Source organism: Anopheles marshallii, chromosome 2, assembly GCF_943734725.1.
Source record: "Anopheles marshallii chromosome 2, idAnoMarsDA_429_01, whole genome shotgun sequence".
Lineage (NCBI taxonomy): Eukaryota > Metazoa > Arthropoda > Insecta > Diptera > Culicidae > Anopheles > Anopheles marshallii.
Window position 1 is genome coordinate 2,410,628 of NC_071326.1, and position 18,085 is coordinate 2,428,712.

The 18,085-nt window shown below is 45.3% G+C and overlaps 2 protein-coding genes across 2 annotated transcripts; one reads left to right on the plus strand and one right to left on the minus strand.

Moving 5' to 3' along the window:
• The first annotated feature begins 82 nt into the window (after nucleotides 1–82).
• Nucleotides 83–9,284, plus strand: LOC128709475 (RNA polymerase II-associated protein 1). The gene is made up of 7 exons (XM_053804473.1): nucleotides 83–1,939; nucleotides 2,014–2,099; nucleotides 7,116–7,353; nucleotides 7,464–7,615; nucleotides 7,708–8,338; nucleotides 8,429–8,989; nucleotides 9,090–9,284. Exons 1-7 carry the CDS (start codon nucleotides 83–85, stop codon nucleotides 9,282–9,284), a joined length of 3,720 nt encoding a protein of 1,239 aa, XP_053660448.1.
• Nucleotides 2,697–4,663, minus strand: LOC128719427 (general odorant-binding protein 69a). Its single transcript, XM_053813052.1, has 3 exons — nucleotides 4,598–4,663; nucleotides 2,867–3,143; nucleotides 2,697–2,797 (listed from the first exon to the last, which is right to left on the minus strand). Exons 1-3 carry the CDS (start codon nucleotides 4,661–4,663, stop codon nucleotides 2,697–2,699), a joined length of 444 nt encoding a protein of 147 aa, XP_053669027.1.
• Nucleotides 9,285–18,085: the final 8,801 nt, after the last annotated feature.

Genomic DNA, 18,085 nt, shown 5'->3' on the forward strand with positions numbered 1-18,085 from the left:
CGTGTTTGTGTTTAGATCGCGCACAACTTATAAACATTCGAGTGCTGCGCATACCGTTCGCTAAAGAAACTATTCCCTCGACATGATTAAAAGACCCTCGAAAAAGGATAGTGAAAATGAGATCCTTCGTATGCAACAAGAGTTTTATGCGGAGCAAAACCGAGACACGAATTTCCAGCCTGCTGCCAAAGTGGTACGTATGCAGCGGGATGGAGAAAAGCCGGCTAGCACCGGAACTGCAAGGCAATCGGAATTTGCCAAGCGACGAGCAGAACGTCTTCAAGCCTCGGTCGTATCCGAACCACTGGATAACATGTGCGCAGACGACGAACCTACAGAAGAGCCACCTGAAGAGCCGTCCATAGAATCGCTAGTTATGGGAGAGGTCGTAGAACGTAAGCCGGAGAAGAAATTCCACGAAGGTGTTGCAACGATCGAAGGTTCTTTTCCCAAGACGCTACACATTACGACATACCCTGCAAAACCAAAGGCGAATGTGCCGAAGAAAAGCATTTTTGCGCAAATGATTACGAAGGAGAAAGTGACTTCAAAACCGATAGAATCACCAGAAAGTCAGAGCAAGATCGAGTTTGAAGAAGCAACTGGAAGTGCACTACTGGAAGGATGGGATGCGACGGAAATTCATAATGAAAACATGCGTAAATTGAATCAAATGTCGATAGAGGAAATTAACATGGAAAGGACCCACCTGTTGAACACACTTGATCCAAAGTTGGTAGAGTTTCTCAAAGCGCGCAAAAAGCCCGAAACTTCTGCAAAGGAGTCTTTGTCCGGGACCAGACAGGGTACACGGTTTTCCGATCTTTCTCCAATCGGTATGGAAGTGCTGAAGGAAAAGGGATCCGAGCAGTGGATAAATTTCGACGTATTGGAACCGGAGAAGCTCGAGTGGACGAAAGATATCGAGCGCAGTGTGAAGGAACTTAAACCTGGCGAATCGTATGAAGCTCGTTTCGATTGGAAAGGTATTTTGCAGCCCTATGTAGCAGAGCCTAATCATCAGCAGGCAGATGACCGGGAGCTGTATCTGCATGGTGAGGATGCCCAGCGTCCCGGGTACACACTACAAGAACTGTTCCGTTTAGCTCGTTCGAACGTACTACAGCAGCGTATTTCCGCTCTTGGGGCCATTGCTGGAATGCTGAACATAATGAATCAAGGCTTCTACGATGGGGTACTGGAACTTCCCTTTTCGAAGGTGTTTTTCTTTCTCCGATTTGCGCTCGATGAAAACACACCATCCGTGGTAGAAGTTGCCTCGCGTGCGCTGGCTAGTCTATTCTACAACGATACCGATGAGATTCTGCTTGATAGCGTGTTTGATTCGGAGTACGGTATGTGGCAACCGGAACTGGCTCTAAACATCACTCACAGCCACGAAGAACAACGTGGACAGCAGCAACAACATCTGGAAACAGGTCTCGGAGCCATGAACCTTACTGGTACAGCTTCTCGTCAACCACGTAAAGCACACTTCAAAGCCAACCTGCCCGACCCAAACGATCCGGATGATGTGCACAATCGCGAAACGATGAACGATTTCCATCTGGCGGAGACGGATCTTGTCGAGTGTTTGGCACGAACGAACATTCTCGAGCGCATCCGGTACATTTTGTTCGCGATGAAACCGGAAGGCGCTACCGTCATTAATTGCACTAAGATGTTGATTCGATTGGCACGTACCAACGAGCAGATGGCGCTAAAAATTGCAACCAACGAAGCGCTAATCGGCGGATTGGTGAAAAACTATCTCACCTCGATCGAGAGCAGTGATCTTGAGCATCAACCACAGCACGTGGTGTTGAAGCTGGTACGCATCCTGTGCGGATATAGTTGCAACTTCTACGACCAGCATCTGAATCGTTATCATGTGGCGAACCTCGTGAAGCGATACATCTTCAGTAGAAAGGATATCGATGTAAGTAGTAAGGAGGTGACCCATGATGCAAAGATAGAACTTTGTAAGAGCAAGATTATTTTTTCTATTTTTAGGTAAACATGATTCAAATACAAATCGAAGCATTCCGATTCTTTCGTTTGCTGTTGCGGTTATACAAGCCCGCTGCTGCATTGTACAAGTAAGTGCGCTTACATTTTTTATCTTTACTTTCCGATTTCGGTTAGCGATTTGGACTAGTAGTCGTACACAATGGCTCTAAATTTACACCCGTAGCCGAATGGTCAATACAGTACGTGTGGCAGATAAAGTCCAATATCAATTTAATCTCAGCAAAGGCGTCATATGTCATTCGATCTAATATACGATAGTGGAGACTTTGGGCCTAAATATCCTGCATGAACATATCCTTCTCTTGAACACATTCATAAAACTCATTTAGTTACACTTTTCCGGAGAGATTTATGTCTAGACGTTTTCGAAGAAATTTTATACCAATTACAAATAATTGGCTTTAACTAAACGCTGTGGCTCCAATGTTCTTGGTTAGACACTTAATGATGTAACATTTTCTAAAAATTAGTCAAATGTTTTTATATGCTTTGCAATATATTTCGAAATTGAATTAAATTAAAAATGGGTCCTGTACACACGCTGGCTGTCCTTCATTGGTAGTCTAAAAGTAAATATTTCCACTGAACTTCATCCGCATACTGAAACTGTACATGGTAATATACTATAAATGTAGTAAAATAAACGCCCGGCAAACCGATCGCCTTCATTCCAGTACCAGAAGGTGACAAAATTTGATAACCTCATCGTGCGCATTGAAGTAACATTTGACCGTCTCGAAGGCGGTGTCGCATTTATCAGGAGTAACTGCAAACAAAAAGGGAATGGTTTAACTTCATATTGTGGAATTGGTAGCCCGCCGGTGTGTGCACTTACCGATGTGGCTACATTCGCGCGTTAAATGATTCACCGCTTCCTTCACATCGTCCGGAATGATGTACAGCAAACGGTCCAACAAGATGCGTCCCGTGTCCTCCTCGATAACATCGATCTTGTCGAAAAGACAATGTATGTAACACTTCACAGCCGGATCATCATGGACCGTTCCATCCAAACACTGACGCAACAACTCCTCCGATGCGCCCGATTCCGCTACACAAATATCGTGCAACATTTTGGCCGGCTTTTTGTAACGATCCGGTATTTCGAATGCCTGTTGGTGTCCACAAAAAAAATCGTTACGAACATTTGTGTTTTTTGGGAAAACAAAGTTGGTTCGTTGCACAACTACTTATTGTGGCGAGTTGAACACAGGGAGTTAAAGAGGATGAGAATGTCCAGATGTTGCTGGAAGAGTTGTGGAAACAAAACAAAGAACTAGGCAGCTTCGCATGATGCAGTAAACTAAACAACATCCTTGAAAGTTGTTTCCGGATACGAATTTGGAGGATGAAATCGGCTTTAAATTGAGTGCAAAAAGTAGTACTCTTTCCTTGTCCGGATTCAGTTGTGTTGTAACATTGTGTGTGAAATGCTTTCCTGCTACTCTGTGGCAATGGTGGTGTAAAACATGGCTGAGTCAGCACTCTCCATGACCCACGTATTAAACTTTTGGACGGTTCCTTTCTAGAACCATGTTAGAAACATGTGCAGTTCACAGTTTGCTCGACTACAACATACAAGCCGATTTAACACTTTCTCTTCAAAAGGAAATAACTTCGAAAGATCGAACACTGTGCAAGGTATTGTGAAAAGCTGACGCAAAAATGGTATTATGACGCAGAACTTCACAGGACATGGGTTGATGTATGTCATGTAAGAGGAGTAAACTTTTGCTCTCGGTTAGAAAACAGCGAGGGGTTTGCTTGGGAGGAATTAGTCATTTTAGGGACGGTCAGCAGCCAGGAAAGTTTTCGGGAAATATAGTTCCCCAGTGTTTGCTTGGGCTCTTTGCTCTTGGACGACTCGTACCCCGAGCATGGTTCGTAATCTCAACGCTCAACTAGTTAAATAATGGTCAAGTATAGCCCATTAATGCAGCTCGACACCCCCGATTGGTTCAATGCTAGTAGTATCAAATTCTTGAGAAATTCATCTTGAAGGACGATGTACTCGTACCAATTATATCCGATTTGCAATTCGATCCCATTCAGCCCGGATAGAGTCTATTTCCTGGAACGAAGAAAAACTCTTGGCAGACGTTTGATTAACATGTTGTTGCCCACCAAGCCGCCCAATCAGTAATGATGAATAACGCCTCCCCTGGGGTAAAAGTTTCCCTGATTTTGCCTGGAAGTTTTATTTTTGAACGCATGCTACCAAACAATCATGCTTTTTTATGTCTTTTTTGTTCAACTTTATACACATTTTTTATGGCTTTGTTAATATGGCCTGATTATGCGAGGCTCCCACTTCCGTGCACGGATGTATCTTGGGAGCTGTTGTTGTTGACGATTTGCATACGCGTGAGTGATGAGATTCTTTCTTTTGATACGTAATCGTGGCATGCTTTAAGTTCGAAAGATTCGGCTAGGGGGGGGGGAGGGGGAGGGAAAACTTTTTCGGGAAATCTGTTCCTTCCAACTTTTCCACTAGCGGAAGCGGTAGGAGAAATGTAACACTAATCGTATGCAAACAGCGTACAGTGTGCGTGCTTATCAAACTTACGGCCGACAGCACAATGTAAACCGTCAGGACAACGACTACGGTGAAGGTGACGACCGGTATGTTCATCCTTTCGTCAACGACGAGTGTTCCTTTTTTCCTGCTATCGAATTCACACTCACTGTGTACACTGCCGTTGGTTGGTTCCGTTTGCCATCGGCATGATCCAATTCAACGACGGCAAAGTGCGTTTACGCCGGATGGGCTTTACCACGCTTTTAACAAATGTTGTCACTTCATCTGCTTGATGTTTGGTTTTATACGACCCAGCGAGTGAGCATTTCCGGCATGATACGCACGAAAACATTGCCACGAGGAACGACGAATCTGCATATCATCTTCGTGAGAGTGCAACTAACACTGGCTAGAATCACAGCCAACAACCGTTGTCAAGTGGAGTTTCGGGGGGATGGGATTTAAATTTTGTACACCGAACCGCATTGCTTGCCTATCAACAGGCGCTTACGTGTTGTACTGCCCTATCTACGCAACTTGTTGCTGGTGGCAGCATGTTAATTTGGGGTTTCGTTCTGCCAATATCACTGAAAAGGTAAAACTACAAGCAAACAAAAATACAATTACAGAAGCAGAAACAGTTACGCAAGGGGAATCGATTTCCCAATGTCAATGCTTTCACCACTCTTTGATGATGCAACAATTAATAACCAGTACTGCAATGCACCTGCTGCTCATTTACCACCCGTCCACCTCAACCACCCACCAGAAGGGTCAAGGACCATTCAACGTGGTTGGTTCAAAAGATCCCAGCCAAGCAGTGAACGATTACATCGTTCAATTGAATATTGAATAGAAAGTTGCGGTTTCATCGAGAGAGTGAGATGACTTCGTTTCTATACCGTACGTAATAACAGGGGCGTTTGTCTTTTTTTTCGATGGCACGGCAATGTGAATTGTAATTTGCATGAGGCTGCTACCCGTGGTGCAGGTGTGGAGGACATCGTTTTCCATAAATCACGATGCAGCTGGTGACGTGTGGCGCGACAATGCATTACGCGATAGCATTCGGGTGCGGAATAGTAAAATTGGCCGATCAGTTCCCGATCGTTCGTCGAGAGTGTTACGTGATTGCGTTGGGTAATTGTGGCATCGCAACGAAAAATGTTCGAACGACAATAAACAGAATTGTGAAGCAAAAAGGTAAGGAACTTGTCAACGTGAACGTAACAAAAAAGGGACTGATTCTAGTTATTTTTCATAAGGGTTCCCTGCCTGTTCGTAGTGGTTAATCAAATATTGTTTCGAACTTCTGTAGCTATCCTTCTGCACACAGATTGGATAATTGAATAAAGTTATTATTTTAAATTGTAACAGATGCAGTATGGCGACAACTTGCGTGAAGAAATGTCGAATTATTTTGAGGAAAACCTTCCACACACAATGTTCTTTCTTGCGAGGACTCACGGCAATGATATCTTCCGGAAGTTGTTGCTTTCATCAGGCAGTATCTCACTGCACAGAATTTTTCAATCTTCAGAGAATTGTTCATCTTTTAGATTGAGCTGGGGTCTCCCATTATACCAAGAAAGGCGTAAGTAATGAAGGGTATGTTAAAGATAGCCGTTCTACCGAAGGCTATCAACAAACTCAAAGTCCTGTAGAGGTGCCTAATTAAATATTGTTATGGCCAAACTTCAAACAGTGGATCTACTTCTTTACTCTTGGAGCAAAACAGGTACATCTCCAAGGTCACTTGAAAGGTCTCCGCGAGGAAGGTCCTTCGATCAGCGATCAGCGAAAAGGAAATTATTCTTCCCTTAAATATTTGAGAAGATGAACACAAAGTGTCTTGAGGAAATTGTAACTCCGGAAGTATCACGCCTCAGAAAGAGCCTGGCCTGGTCAAGCCCATTATGTTAAAACCTCACTAAAAGAGATGGACTAGCTAAAACTAATCGTTCCACCGAATACCACCTCTCACCACCACTGAGATCCACTCAAAGACACTCAAATGCGGCCAAACGAACATGATCGAACTAAACGGAGTTTCAACTTCTTTAATTTTTAAAACCAAGAGGAGTATGACGATTGTTGAATCCATGAAATCCATCCACGATGCATGAATCCTAACGTTTATGTCGGTTGATTTCGTAAAGTTCATCAGATAAGATTTGGGCTTTAAGAAGGTATGACTGAAACCTTTTTTCATATCTTCAGTATCCAGATTCATCATCTTTCCTCCATCCACCATCTCCAGATTCAGATTTAAGACCCCGACAACATATTTTTTAATTTATTCCTTGGCATATTGAGGGACCGGTCGGAGCGAACTGTGTATAAAGGAAAATTAATGCATTTTTATCCTTGAAACTAAAAGACGGTTCCGTTTCGAGTGATAATATTTGTTATTTTAATGGTTGTACCTAGTGGCCACTTAACATTACGGGTGATTTGAGAAGAAACCATTATGTGGCTGGTTACCCCCCCATTAGCTTCAAACTACCCACCTTAAGAATTCAACCCACCAATCGTTTCATTTATTCCCATTTTTCCTTCTGTACAGCGATCTGCGACCCGCCCTGTGCTACCTGGTCGAGTGGCACTATCAGCATCTCATTTTCGCCGAGGATGGCCCATTTATCATCCGCCAGCATGCTGTCGCCTTGTTAGCCTTAATTGGATCCGGCCTGCAGCAGGATGCAGATGCAGCTTCCTGTGGTGCAGCAAGTGCGCTTTGCGAAAAGTTGTTCGCCTGCTCGTCGAAATGGTTCACGGTGGCCGAACGTAGCGGTGCTAACGAGGTAATTAATTATGGGCATTGGGATAATAAACGCGAGTGACGCGTATAAAGTCATTGCAATCTTCTTCTAATTTTGGTTTTGTTTCGTTTCTTCCCTACGTTTTGTTTCAGTTCTCCCAAAAGATGCTGCTGGCGGCATGTCTTTGGACGGTGGGCCGTGCTCAACAGGTGGTTGGGGCCCAAGCGCACGAGACGTTCCTGACGAAATATGTTACCCCATTTGTTCGCAGCGCACGGTTCGGTGAAATCATCCAAACGCTAAGGTAGTTCCGTATGCTTTGGCTGGCATCAACAAACAAAACATCACAGACACTGACAAGGTTTTCCGATATATTTTCCCGACATTTCCTACCAGCTCATCGTCACTATTGCTGACGCACTTTGAAGACCGGTCCGAGTACGGGATCGGTTCCTTACCATCGTTGGGCGCTGTACAGGTGCGTCGTTACCAAACCGTCCCGACGCTAATTGTGACGAGAAGCTATCCCGTGTTCCTGCTCCATGCGCTGCTACATCTGACGCTGGACGAGCGATATACGTCGTTAAAGGAAGACATTTTCGGTTGCGCTGCTCATCGCCATTACTTGCAGACACTGTGTGCACGGACTCGCAACCTCGGCACTGGCCAGAAGAGCAGTTTGATTGGAAATTGGTTTGTCCAAACGATCGAACAGCGTTATCTGCTCGACGTGTTGCAGCTGGTACTGGTTGAGATTGGGAACGGGCGCGAAAAACGAGGCACTGAGTTAGAAGTGGATATCGGTAGTGAAGTGGCGGTTAGGACGATTGCTCTTCAGCTAGCCTTCTTCCTTACGTTTTCGCTTAGCGAAGCGTTCTATCCCGCGCTCGTGAAATTGTTTGATGATATAATTTTTGCTCCCGCTTACTTTGGAACGATCGGGTTGGAGTTGGGTGTAACCGGAGCGGACATGCAACGATGGAAGCTTAACTACAAACTACTGGTCCAGAAAACGTTACAGAATGAGGTAAGGTTATTGGGCATGGGGCATGGGGTACAAGTTTCAATCAAAAAAATACTCCTCCAACCGGATGGTTTGGGCGTGTTTACTCAACAGGTCAATTACGTCCAGGATCGGGACGGATTTACGGTGACGGAATGGAAAAGACCGCTATTGCGGCGCAGCTGGCCATACAGTCCGCTTTATCTTATGGTGGACAAGCTGGAGAAAGGTACCGCAAAGCTGGAACTTCTGACCGAGACAGCCATCATCGGTACAGGGTTGCGATTCCCGGAGCTCGTTGAAGCGGTCGGCATTTCGATTACCAGCCCGACCGAACGGTTGATGTACCTGATGGCTGCCTTCCTTGGGCCGGACTCAAAATTTCTCGAACCGGATCTATCGGTGCTGATTGAACGACGGCTCGCCGCCCTCCGTACGGTGACCAAAGGTGACAATGCGTTTGATTTCGAAAGGGCAAAAATTGAAGATCGTAAAAGCTACTACGGGCTGTACCAGTTGGCGCTGGATACGTTCCAAAGCTCCAGCTACGGTCACAGTGGGTTCGGGTGTCTTTTGATGGCTCCGTTAGCACAAAAGTACGATGTCCGCTGGCGCAATATGGTGTGGTCGGAGTATGTTGCCGTGCTACGATTTATCACCTGCGAAGAACACGAGGTAAGCGCGACCACCGTGTCTTGGGGTAACGTCGGAAAGTATCGATTTGATTAGCTCGCTTCACTGGATTGCTTTGCTTTATTTCCTTTCCCGGGGTTAGCTGTTTGGCGAGATGGTGCAGTACCTGGAACCGGTAGAGAGTGACATCGTGCTGTTACGTTCTTATGGACAGGCGCTCAACTCGAACCTGCTGCGACCCGGATCGATACCGCATCGGGTCGCTCATCACCACCTACAGGCGTATCGTGCGAAGGTGAAAGTGATGCCGGTTTCGAGCGCGGGACAAGAAGGATAACCAATGGTAAGCAAAAGTAGGATGCTGCACTAATGAAAGGAAACGGTAGACGGTGAACGGGTGTGATAAATAAAGCGTAACTTGCGGGCTAGTTTGTTGGCTCATTCGAACCTGTGAAAAGGGTAAATGGACGGGAGTGGACGGTGTAGTGAATTTATCACAATTCTTGTGGCCTTCTATATATTCCAACCCTGATGTGACGGTTGAAGGTGCCAGATAAACTTCAATGGAAGAAACAAAGCGGAAAAGTGTTTCCATTAGGAAGTGAAAAAGCTAGCTTAGTCGTTTGGCTAGTTTAGTATGGGTAAATGGAGAAACATCGCGACAGTTCATTACACTCTTGATAATCCATCAAACTCGTTCAATTAATATCGTGTAGGAAGGCCAAAGTCGTCCGAAGACGATGAACTGGTGGGACCGTAATCGGTATTTTCTACTATGACGTGTTTGAAATCGGATAATCACTGGAGAACGCAACCGAACCCAATTATTAGAACAAGGTTATTGAGCCAGGCACTGCGCGGAAAACGACCGCATCAACAAAACACAGACAATATCAGATATCGGCATTTCGTTCGCAGACACAGTTGGTCATGCGAACCAGCAGTGCCAGTAATGTAAGGATATGAAAAACCTACTTGAATCAGGATTACTTTAAAAGCCGCGGACTATTTTCATAAAGAACGATAGTAGCGATAAGTAATATACTAGACCTGGACCATTTGGGCCTGGTTAAGCATTTGGTACTTTATACACACACACACACACCAAGAAACAGATTTTAACAGCTTAGTTTTTGCTCGATAGCACAAAGCTACCCACCCAACTGCTCCACAATGTATGTTCCATCAGGTTAATGTGCAGCGCTCAATGACTTTGGATAGGATTTGTTTCGCGGTATTACTGTACCGATAATGGTTACAGTCTCTTGAATGGATGGGATAGCGACAGCACACCTCGTTTAAACGTCTAGCAACCTGGCACTGGGTCGTTCTAGGGCAAAACATCGCCATACGTGAGCTTTCACGCCTCGGTCATGGGGGTTGGGTGGAACACGCCCGTACAATGAAAAGCACGCGTACGAACTCACCGAGGCGTGCAATTCGTGGCATTCCGAAGGATACAATTTCGCAATGCCGCCGTTGTGTTATCCAGCGTACCAAATCCCGTCGCCTACGCGAGTTTGGCGCGCTCGGTTGAGTGACTTTAGCGTGCTTTCGGTGATGCTGGAACGCTTTCACGCTTCCATGGTGAACGGAAAACATCCGCGCCCCTTCAGGGGGAGGGATGTGTGTGTGTGTGCCATCGTTTCTTATTCCATTCGCATTTTACACCACGGAGGGGAGATTTTTCTCTCTAATATTGTTTTCAGTCCAACACGTTTGAAGAAGGAATAGTAGCAATAAATGCAATGGTAACGGCACGGGATAATACGGATTCGAGTTGGGCGAGAATGAAGAATGGAGCTGGTCGGAGCTAGGCTGCAAACAGCACACAAGGTCGTCCAACGGGGGTCCCTGCTTCATAGCGATTTGTTCCATTTCGCAAGGAAGGAGATGAATTGAAAAGAAAGTGTGTAACGCGCTGTGAATAAAAATAGGCTCAAGCGCGAGTTGTTCAAGCGTGCTTTATACCGTGGTTGCCTGGCGGTAAGATAATTTAATTTCAAGATTAAATGTCTCGCTACCCAATGTGCTGCTCCGTCGGAGGACGGAGTGTCGTGTTGCGATTGAAAGACAATCCACTGGTCTTTTGCAGAAGCTTACAGAGAGAAGGTGAAATGAAGCGAATAAACGTTACGCATAATGTGGCGGGAAAATCCACACGAAAAGAGTTTTGTCCTTTTAAAGGTTTCTCGCCACCTTGTGTGCACGTGGATGGAATTGAGAAAAAAATGAACAATCCAAGCTGTTTATTGTACTTCAATCGTTCTGGACAAATGGACTGGAGCAGGCCTTTGTCGGTGCTGTTGTGAAGCCAATAATCGATCATTTAATCATGCATCATAATGGATAATTATTTCACCTAATGAGAATACATCGAGAGACAATATTTGTTTCGTGCCGCATCCTGACAGCATCCCCCGATTCAATCGGCCGAAGGGGTTCGAAGTGGTGGCATTTAACATTCGAACAATTAATTATCGTCAATTGGCGCTAACGTGCATGTGTGGCTTTGTACATGCGTGTGGCGCTTCAAACGATGAATGGCACAAAACCGGTACGGGAACGTCGGACTCGAGACCCAGTGCCGAGCGTTAATGTGTGTCACAGAAACCGCCGACTCCTTCTCCGTTCTCCGGAACATTCGAAACCATCAATGAGCGATGACTCAAATGTCGTCGGAATGGGTCAGGTGGCGCTTAGGTTAAGTGTTTAATATGACGGACTCGAACCACTACGGAATTGACACCACTCGTTGCAGGGTCTTCGACTTCGAGGAGTGGTGTTGTTTAGGATTCCAAGTGCTACTGCACGGTTCGTTGCTATTTTGCTTGCTATGTTTTGACCGTTCTAGTGCTGCAGATGCTCCGTGTGAAGTCGCTACCGAACCGCGAGTGGTGGATTTGTCATGAATGAACCAGAGTTACGGCGGTTGTAGTCGTCGCAAGATGAAGATGTGGTGGGAATTAGCGAATGTAGCAACATTGGTGTCAACGCAAAGGTGTGGAGTAAACACATGCCACGTTGTAAATTGCTTCTTCAACATTTTCCAAACCAATGACTTGTTCGCGTGCCTTTTGTGTACTTAACAAACACATGCTTAAACACGGCTGGCACGGGTAAATGGCTTCTGTTTATTGGATTTGTGTTCTGGCACCAAATTCAGCCCGCACATCAAAGAAAGATTGAATTGAATTTGATGGCGCCTGGATTTTAATTTTGAGCCGCGTTTTTTCCCGCCGATTCCTTTTTCATATTTCTCGTAATCCACTTTTGTAATCAATCTCTATTCGTAGAAGAGCACCTGAAACGGAAACGCGGGAGCATTATGATTTATTTTTACAGAAGTACCTTTTTGATTCCTGAAATGGATTTTCGTATCAATGCGAGGAATATTTGCATGTCGATGATTGACCTGGGAACTTATGCCATACAATCACGGGAGGAGATTATAAAAGACCAACTAAAACCTGCTCCCAGCAAGGCTGATGATCCCAGACAGATTCGGTAACTGTGGTGAACAATACACCAACCTCCCACGAATCCTGCGCAAAAGTACTTCAGAAAAAGGGAAGCAATCCCTTCCTGACGTCAGTGGCCAGACATATGTAACCAATTGACTTCACGCGCACACGTGCTGTTACCGAAAGGAAGTGTGTGTGTGTCGGATTACATCCCTGCCAAGGATTCCTGCACACTCTCCGAATCTTGGTGAATTTATTACATTTCACTCTGGCCAAGGGTGCCGTGCAGTGCTTCACCACCAGCAAGAATACGTCAGAGATCAGCTCCATAACGGCACAAAAATGCGGCTAATTAATCATCATCAAGCAGTGAGGATGACCGTACAGTGATGACGATTCCTGCCAAGCACATGAGGAACCACCGGATTTGGGCTGTTGGCCACAAAACTACACCGCATCATCATCGTCATCGGGATCAGGAGTGGTATCACCAGCATATGGTGATCCATCCGGCCAACCTCGCTTTAGAATCGATTTTCTGCCAACGAAACCCACTGGGCGGTGAGTCAATGGAGTCACGTGCTCTGGTCTGGTTGTCGTGCTTCAACGTCAAAGAGTCAGCCCGTTGGATACACAGTCGAGGTCGTCTCACGTTGGCTTTAAACCATCGGCCAGCTGGCATCGTCCGTCTGGGGCTCTTTCTGCAACCGAGAACCGAGAATGATGTAACAGTACACGCTGTTCTACGTCTCGCACTCGTAGCTGCTGCGACCGGGCGCGAACTTGCATCCGATGTGCAAAGAAGGAGCTGAAGCGTGAAAATACTGTGATGCATTTTTCACGCTGAGTGCACTTTTAATAGCTACCATTGACCGTGATTCTCAAACTGGGAGCAGCTGATGATAAGAGGAAAGTAAAAAAATAAATCTTCCTACAGTTGATTGATATTTATTTGCGGTTGGACAGAGCCGGCAGTGGAGGTCGATGGAACGTCTGGGGTGGATTTGACTCAAGATTCAAGAGCTCGTTTGAAGGTATCATACGGATGAGCCAGATGCCTTAAGGTATGGTAGAAGATAGAAAGGCAAACAATATTTTCACGATTCGAACGCTTTGTCTATGGAGAATTTGGAAACATACCCACACAGAAGGGTCGTTGCGTTGACAAGCCCTTCTGTGTGGGATGTAGATGGAAAACAATCTTCCGCGGGTACAAAATCTTTTTTTTACATTGTAGTACAAGCAGTAATTTTTTAGTAGGAAAGTATATTATATGTAGCGCCTTAAAGTATGCAAAAGGTGTATCATAAACTTTTGCATTTAGCTGGCGAATCATGCCAAAAACCACGTGTTGAACGAATTTATACTATTTCTGTTTAATTAATTGAATTCCATATTGACATTGATGATCATAAGCTTGGCTGACGTATGTCATTAGTGTTCTAATTTCTCTCATTCTAAAATAAATACCCAACTGGCTGATACTACCGATGGTTATCTTCAATGTTTGCTCATGACAGTGCTACGATCGTTTGTCCAGTGCTGACGAATGCTGCCATAATTGAGGGACGGAGATAACTTTAGCCTTACTCACATCAAAATTCATCTAAGGTATGGCAGGAAGTGGTCACAAAGCTCTCCTCCATAAACGTTGTACGTTGTTGCGCGTTGTACATGCATTATGTGCCATTATGAGAAGTTCGGAAGATAAGGAGTAAGAGTATTTGTCGAATGAATGTTTAGCTTGCTGAAATGAATATATTAAAGCTAGTTATTATTCGCCAACCGCCCCAACGGTACCAAATGGTTATACGTTTCGGTGATCACGACTCATTGCATGACACAACCCGAGGCACAACTTCAATGTCGGTATGTTTACTTTATCATGCTTTAAAATGCTGTTTGCTCCCATTCGCCAGCACACACCAGGGCGGTAGGATGGTAGAGCGACATCTCACTATTAATTATTGCCACCCGCTCGTACGGCTTATTCCGTTCGATCGCCCAAAACATGCTACCCCACCACTGCATGAATGCCTTGGCGATTGGGTGATGAATCAATTTACATACAATTCTTGGCCCGCTGAGCATCGCCTCAACGTCGGTTTAGCACTTTAGACATTATGCAGAAACAAATCAGCGTTGCGGCTTCGAGTCGGTGAAGCATTTCGAGCGCGGAAAACTCATCCGTCGATACGGATTATTTATCACATGACATGATCGCTTCGCACGTGCACGGTTCGGGCTCTGGGGCTTACTGTGCCCGGCAATTCGATGGAGGTTTCGTGGGGAAATCGACGGGGTAGGCGGTAAACCGGTGAAACTAAGCGACCAGCTGACGCCAGGAACCGGAAGCAGAAGATAAACCTCGACAGCAAACTTCAGTGCGTAAACGGAAGAGTAGCTGAGAAGAGGGTTAGTTTGCTGTGGAGAGTTTCCCGAATTTTCAGACCTGTTGAAGAAGCTTAATTTAACATAAAATCAATACGATTGTTGTTAACACGAGTCGAGTGGAATCTCTTCTGTGCATGTGCAAAACGTGTTTCTGTCGCTCATGTGAATATCCTTTCTCCCCTTTATGTTTGTGTTTGTGCAGTCTTCGTTACTATCTGAACGGTTGCTATGCGAACCGTCGTCCAACAGCAGTGCGTTTTCTCCGACCGGTTCCCTTGTTTAATTAAAAAAAACAGTACACCCATTAGAAAACTCAGCAAAACGAGTTCTGCAGTTTGAGAAAGGAAATGCAAAAAAACACACACACACACATACACGCAACAAAACGCAAACGGAAGGGTTAAAATGCGTAGCGCCGGAATATCTGCATGCATTGCGCACACGTTGTAAACAAAATTTCGCCCGAGAGCCCGATCGGTACGTAGAAAGAGAACGAGCAGAGAGCAGAGAGCCAATTGACAGTTGCCGGGAGAGCAATGTGCGTGTGCGCGGCCGACTTTGAGTGTATAAAACTGCGGTTCCGCGAAATCGGCGGCTTTTGTTTGAGCGTGTCGTTCGCCAACAGCGGTGTTGTGTCCCATTCCCGCGTCTTGCCGAAACACTCCAACACCGTACGGAAGACCAGCCGGCGCTGGACGATCGTGGCAGGTGTGGTTAAGAAGGAACGCACTTCGATCGAGGTTAGTTTTCGCGGTAATGGAGCATGACCGTGCTTGCGCGTGTGAATCCCGCCAAACGGAAGTGCGACCAAACTGCAAAGTGCAAAGTGCAAGTCCCGGCAAAGTGCGACCAAACTGCAACACTATCAGTGTGTGGTGATTCAAACGCTTAATCATCGACATTTCACGAATGTCCGCGTCGAGCAGGAGAAATGTACTTGAGATTCGTGCCGCATGTCGTCCAAGTGCCAGTGACTACAAGTGCGATTATGCCGGCCGTGATCTGATAAGCCGTGGCCCGGGCCGGAGCAGGAAGAAAAATTACGGTTGCTCAAGAAATCTCTGCAGCGTTCAGCGTTGGTGATAATCGTGTGTGCGTGTGCGATGTTTTTCCCTTCCCGCTTATGCCCGCGCATGCAAACGGAATCACGGAACGGCCGATTATGAATGGTGTTCCACGCGAAGGAACGGGTTTCTGCTACGGTTCAGCGGCAGAACAATAAACCCGATGCTCCCGTGGAATTGGAGTCTAGTGTATTTTGATCAAACTCATCGAACCAGTGCGAGGACGCATCGTATCGGGCGGAAAGCAACGGAAGAAAGCTACTGTGAAAGGTTTTTGTTTTTGGCAAGCTTTTTGTTTTGCTTTTTGGTGAAAGTTAACCCTAACGGGTTGAAGATTCCAATATTTTCGCCAGTGGGTCGCAAAAAAAAAACCACCGTGAAAAGAAGCCCGATTTTTACCTGCACCTTTGCCTAGTATGGCTCTACCATTTCCGCTTGGTGCTCAGATTCTGCAACTTAATAGTGTACGGAAACAAAACACACAAACAAACTACCCTTCAGCGGTGGGTTTTTGGCTTCCGGGGTTTAATTTATTTCTCAACACCGAAAAAAAGGGCTTCTCTTCACTATCCAGGAGTTCCGGTGTGTCTTTCGGGATTTTTTTTCTCCTTGTTTTGCTGTACCCTTAGCGCAAATGTCATCCTGTTTTTGTTTAACGTCCGCTTGTTTGCCTTCTGACAGCTCCCATGGTTTCCTTTGATGTTGCTCCGCAAAAGTTCTCCAGATGGCTAGAACCCAAGTTACGCACGGTAGCCTTTTTTTTGGGGGCGATTTTCCCCCTTCTTGAGTGGTTGTGAAGTATCTAATGCCGCCGAAATAGGCCGAAGAGTTGGCTTCTGATTAAAATTAAAATCCATTCCGGTTGTTGTACGTTTCGCGAGAAGGAGAAAAGTGCTAGCAAACACATCCATCCAGTGAATCCATAAAACATGCATGGTGAGTCATGTTGAGACCTAAAATTGGAACAAACTCGTCCAGTAACGCGCGAGAAGCATCACAGTGACAGTGAAGCGAACACGATTGCGAAGAATTGTGGTGATCGAATCCCCATCAACGGTGTGCAATCAACGTGTGCGTGAAGTTCCATTTCCGCACACGCAGATGTTAAATTCTTGCGAATAATGACGCCTTGGTGCCATCAGCGAAGATGTTGGTGCGGTTTAACCCAGAACACTCTTGCCGCGATGTTTTAGTGGAAATTGAAGAAACGAAAAGGGCGAAACAAATGCCCTGCATGGTGAACGTTTGTGCCGTACGTTGCGTGCGTACATATGTGAGTGACTTCTTGGAAGTGGAACATAAAAAAGCATAGCAATCCGGGAGATGATCTGTTGAGCATTGGTTCTATGTCTCTCCACTACTTCTCGAGCGCATTCTTCGCATGTTTGACAAGGTCACGTGTGCTTTTTTGTGTGTGTGTGCTTCTACTGGTAGACATCTTTTTATACGTTACTGTGTTCATGCTCCTTTGGGGATCCTCTTGTTGACCCTTTGGTACTTGATGTTAACTGATAGGAATTTGTCTCTTTGTTGTTTTCTTCTATAGCTCGAGTGCGATTAGTGCCTTTTCTATTGATTTGTTTTTATTTTCTACGACTCATTCTTCTCCTTTGAAAACGGTGTATTGTTTGTGGTTTGTGTTTACGAAAAAAAAACTCATTTCTTCGCGGATATAACAAGTGTTTGTTTAGCATTGCATCTTTCTTTGCTGTTACCTTTCCCGTTCAGTGCGCACCCATTTACAAACCGGCGATCGAGTATCGAACACACGGCGGTGAATGTATGCTGTATGATAATATTGACACAGTTTGGATTACTCTCGTGAGCCCATCAACATGCACGTGTAATTTCCTTCGTCTATTCCGAAGCAACAGCAACCGAGAAACAAATCAACACAAAAACGATCTCCATGTAAGTTTAACATTTGGCATTAATCTTTTTTTTTAAGCCACTTTTACCGAATCATAATGATTCAAGATTTTGCTTTGCCAAAGCCAACTCATGTATTCTCATGTATACAAACAAAACCTCCGTAGAGGTCATGTTTGTCCAGCGTTTTTGGTTTGGGTTAGCACAATAAATAGCATCCCCGTGTCACGTTATGATGACGTCAGCAATGGGCTGAATATATTCCATCTCGGGTCGAGTTTTGGAACCTAATTTCCATGTGGAAGGAAAAGTTCACCGGAATGGAAATGAAATCGATCCCAAAAAGC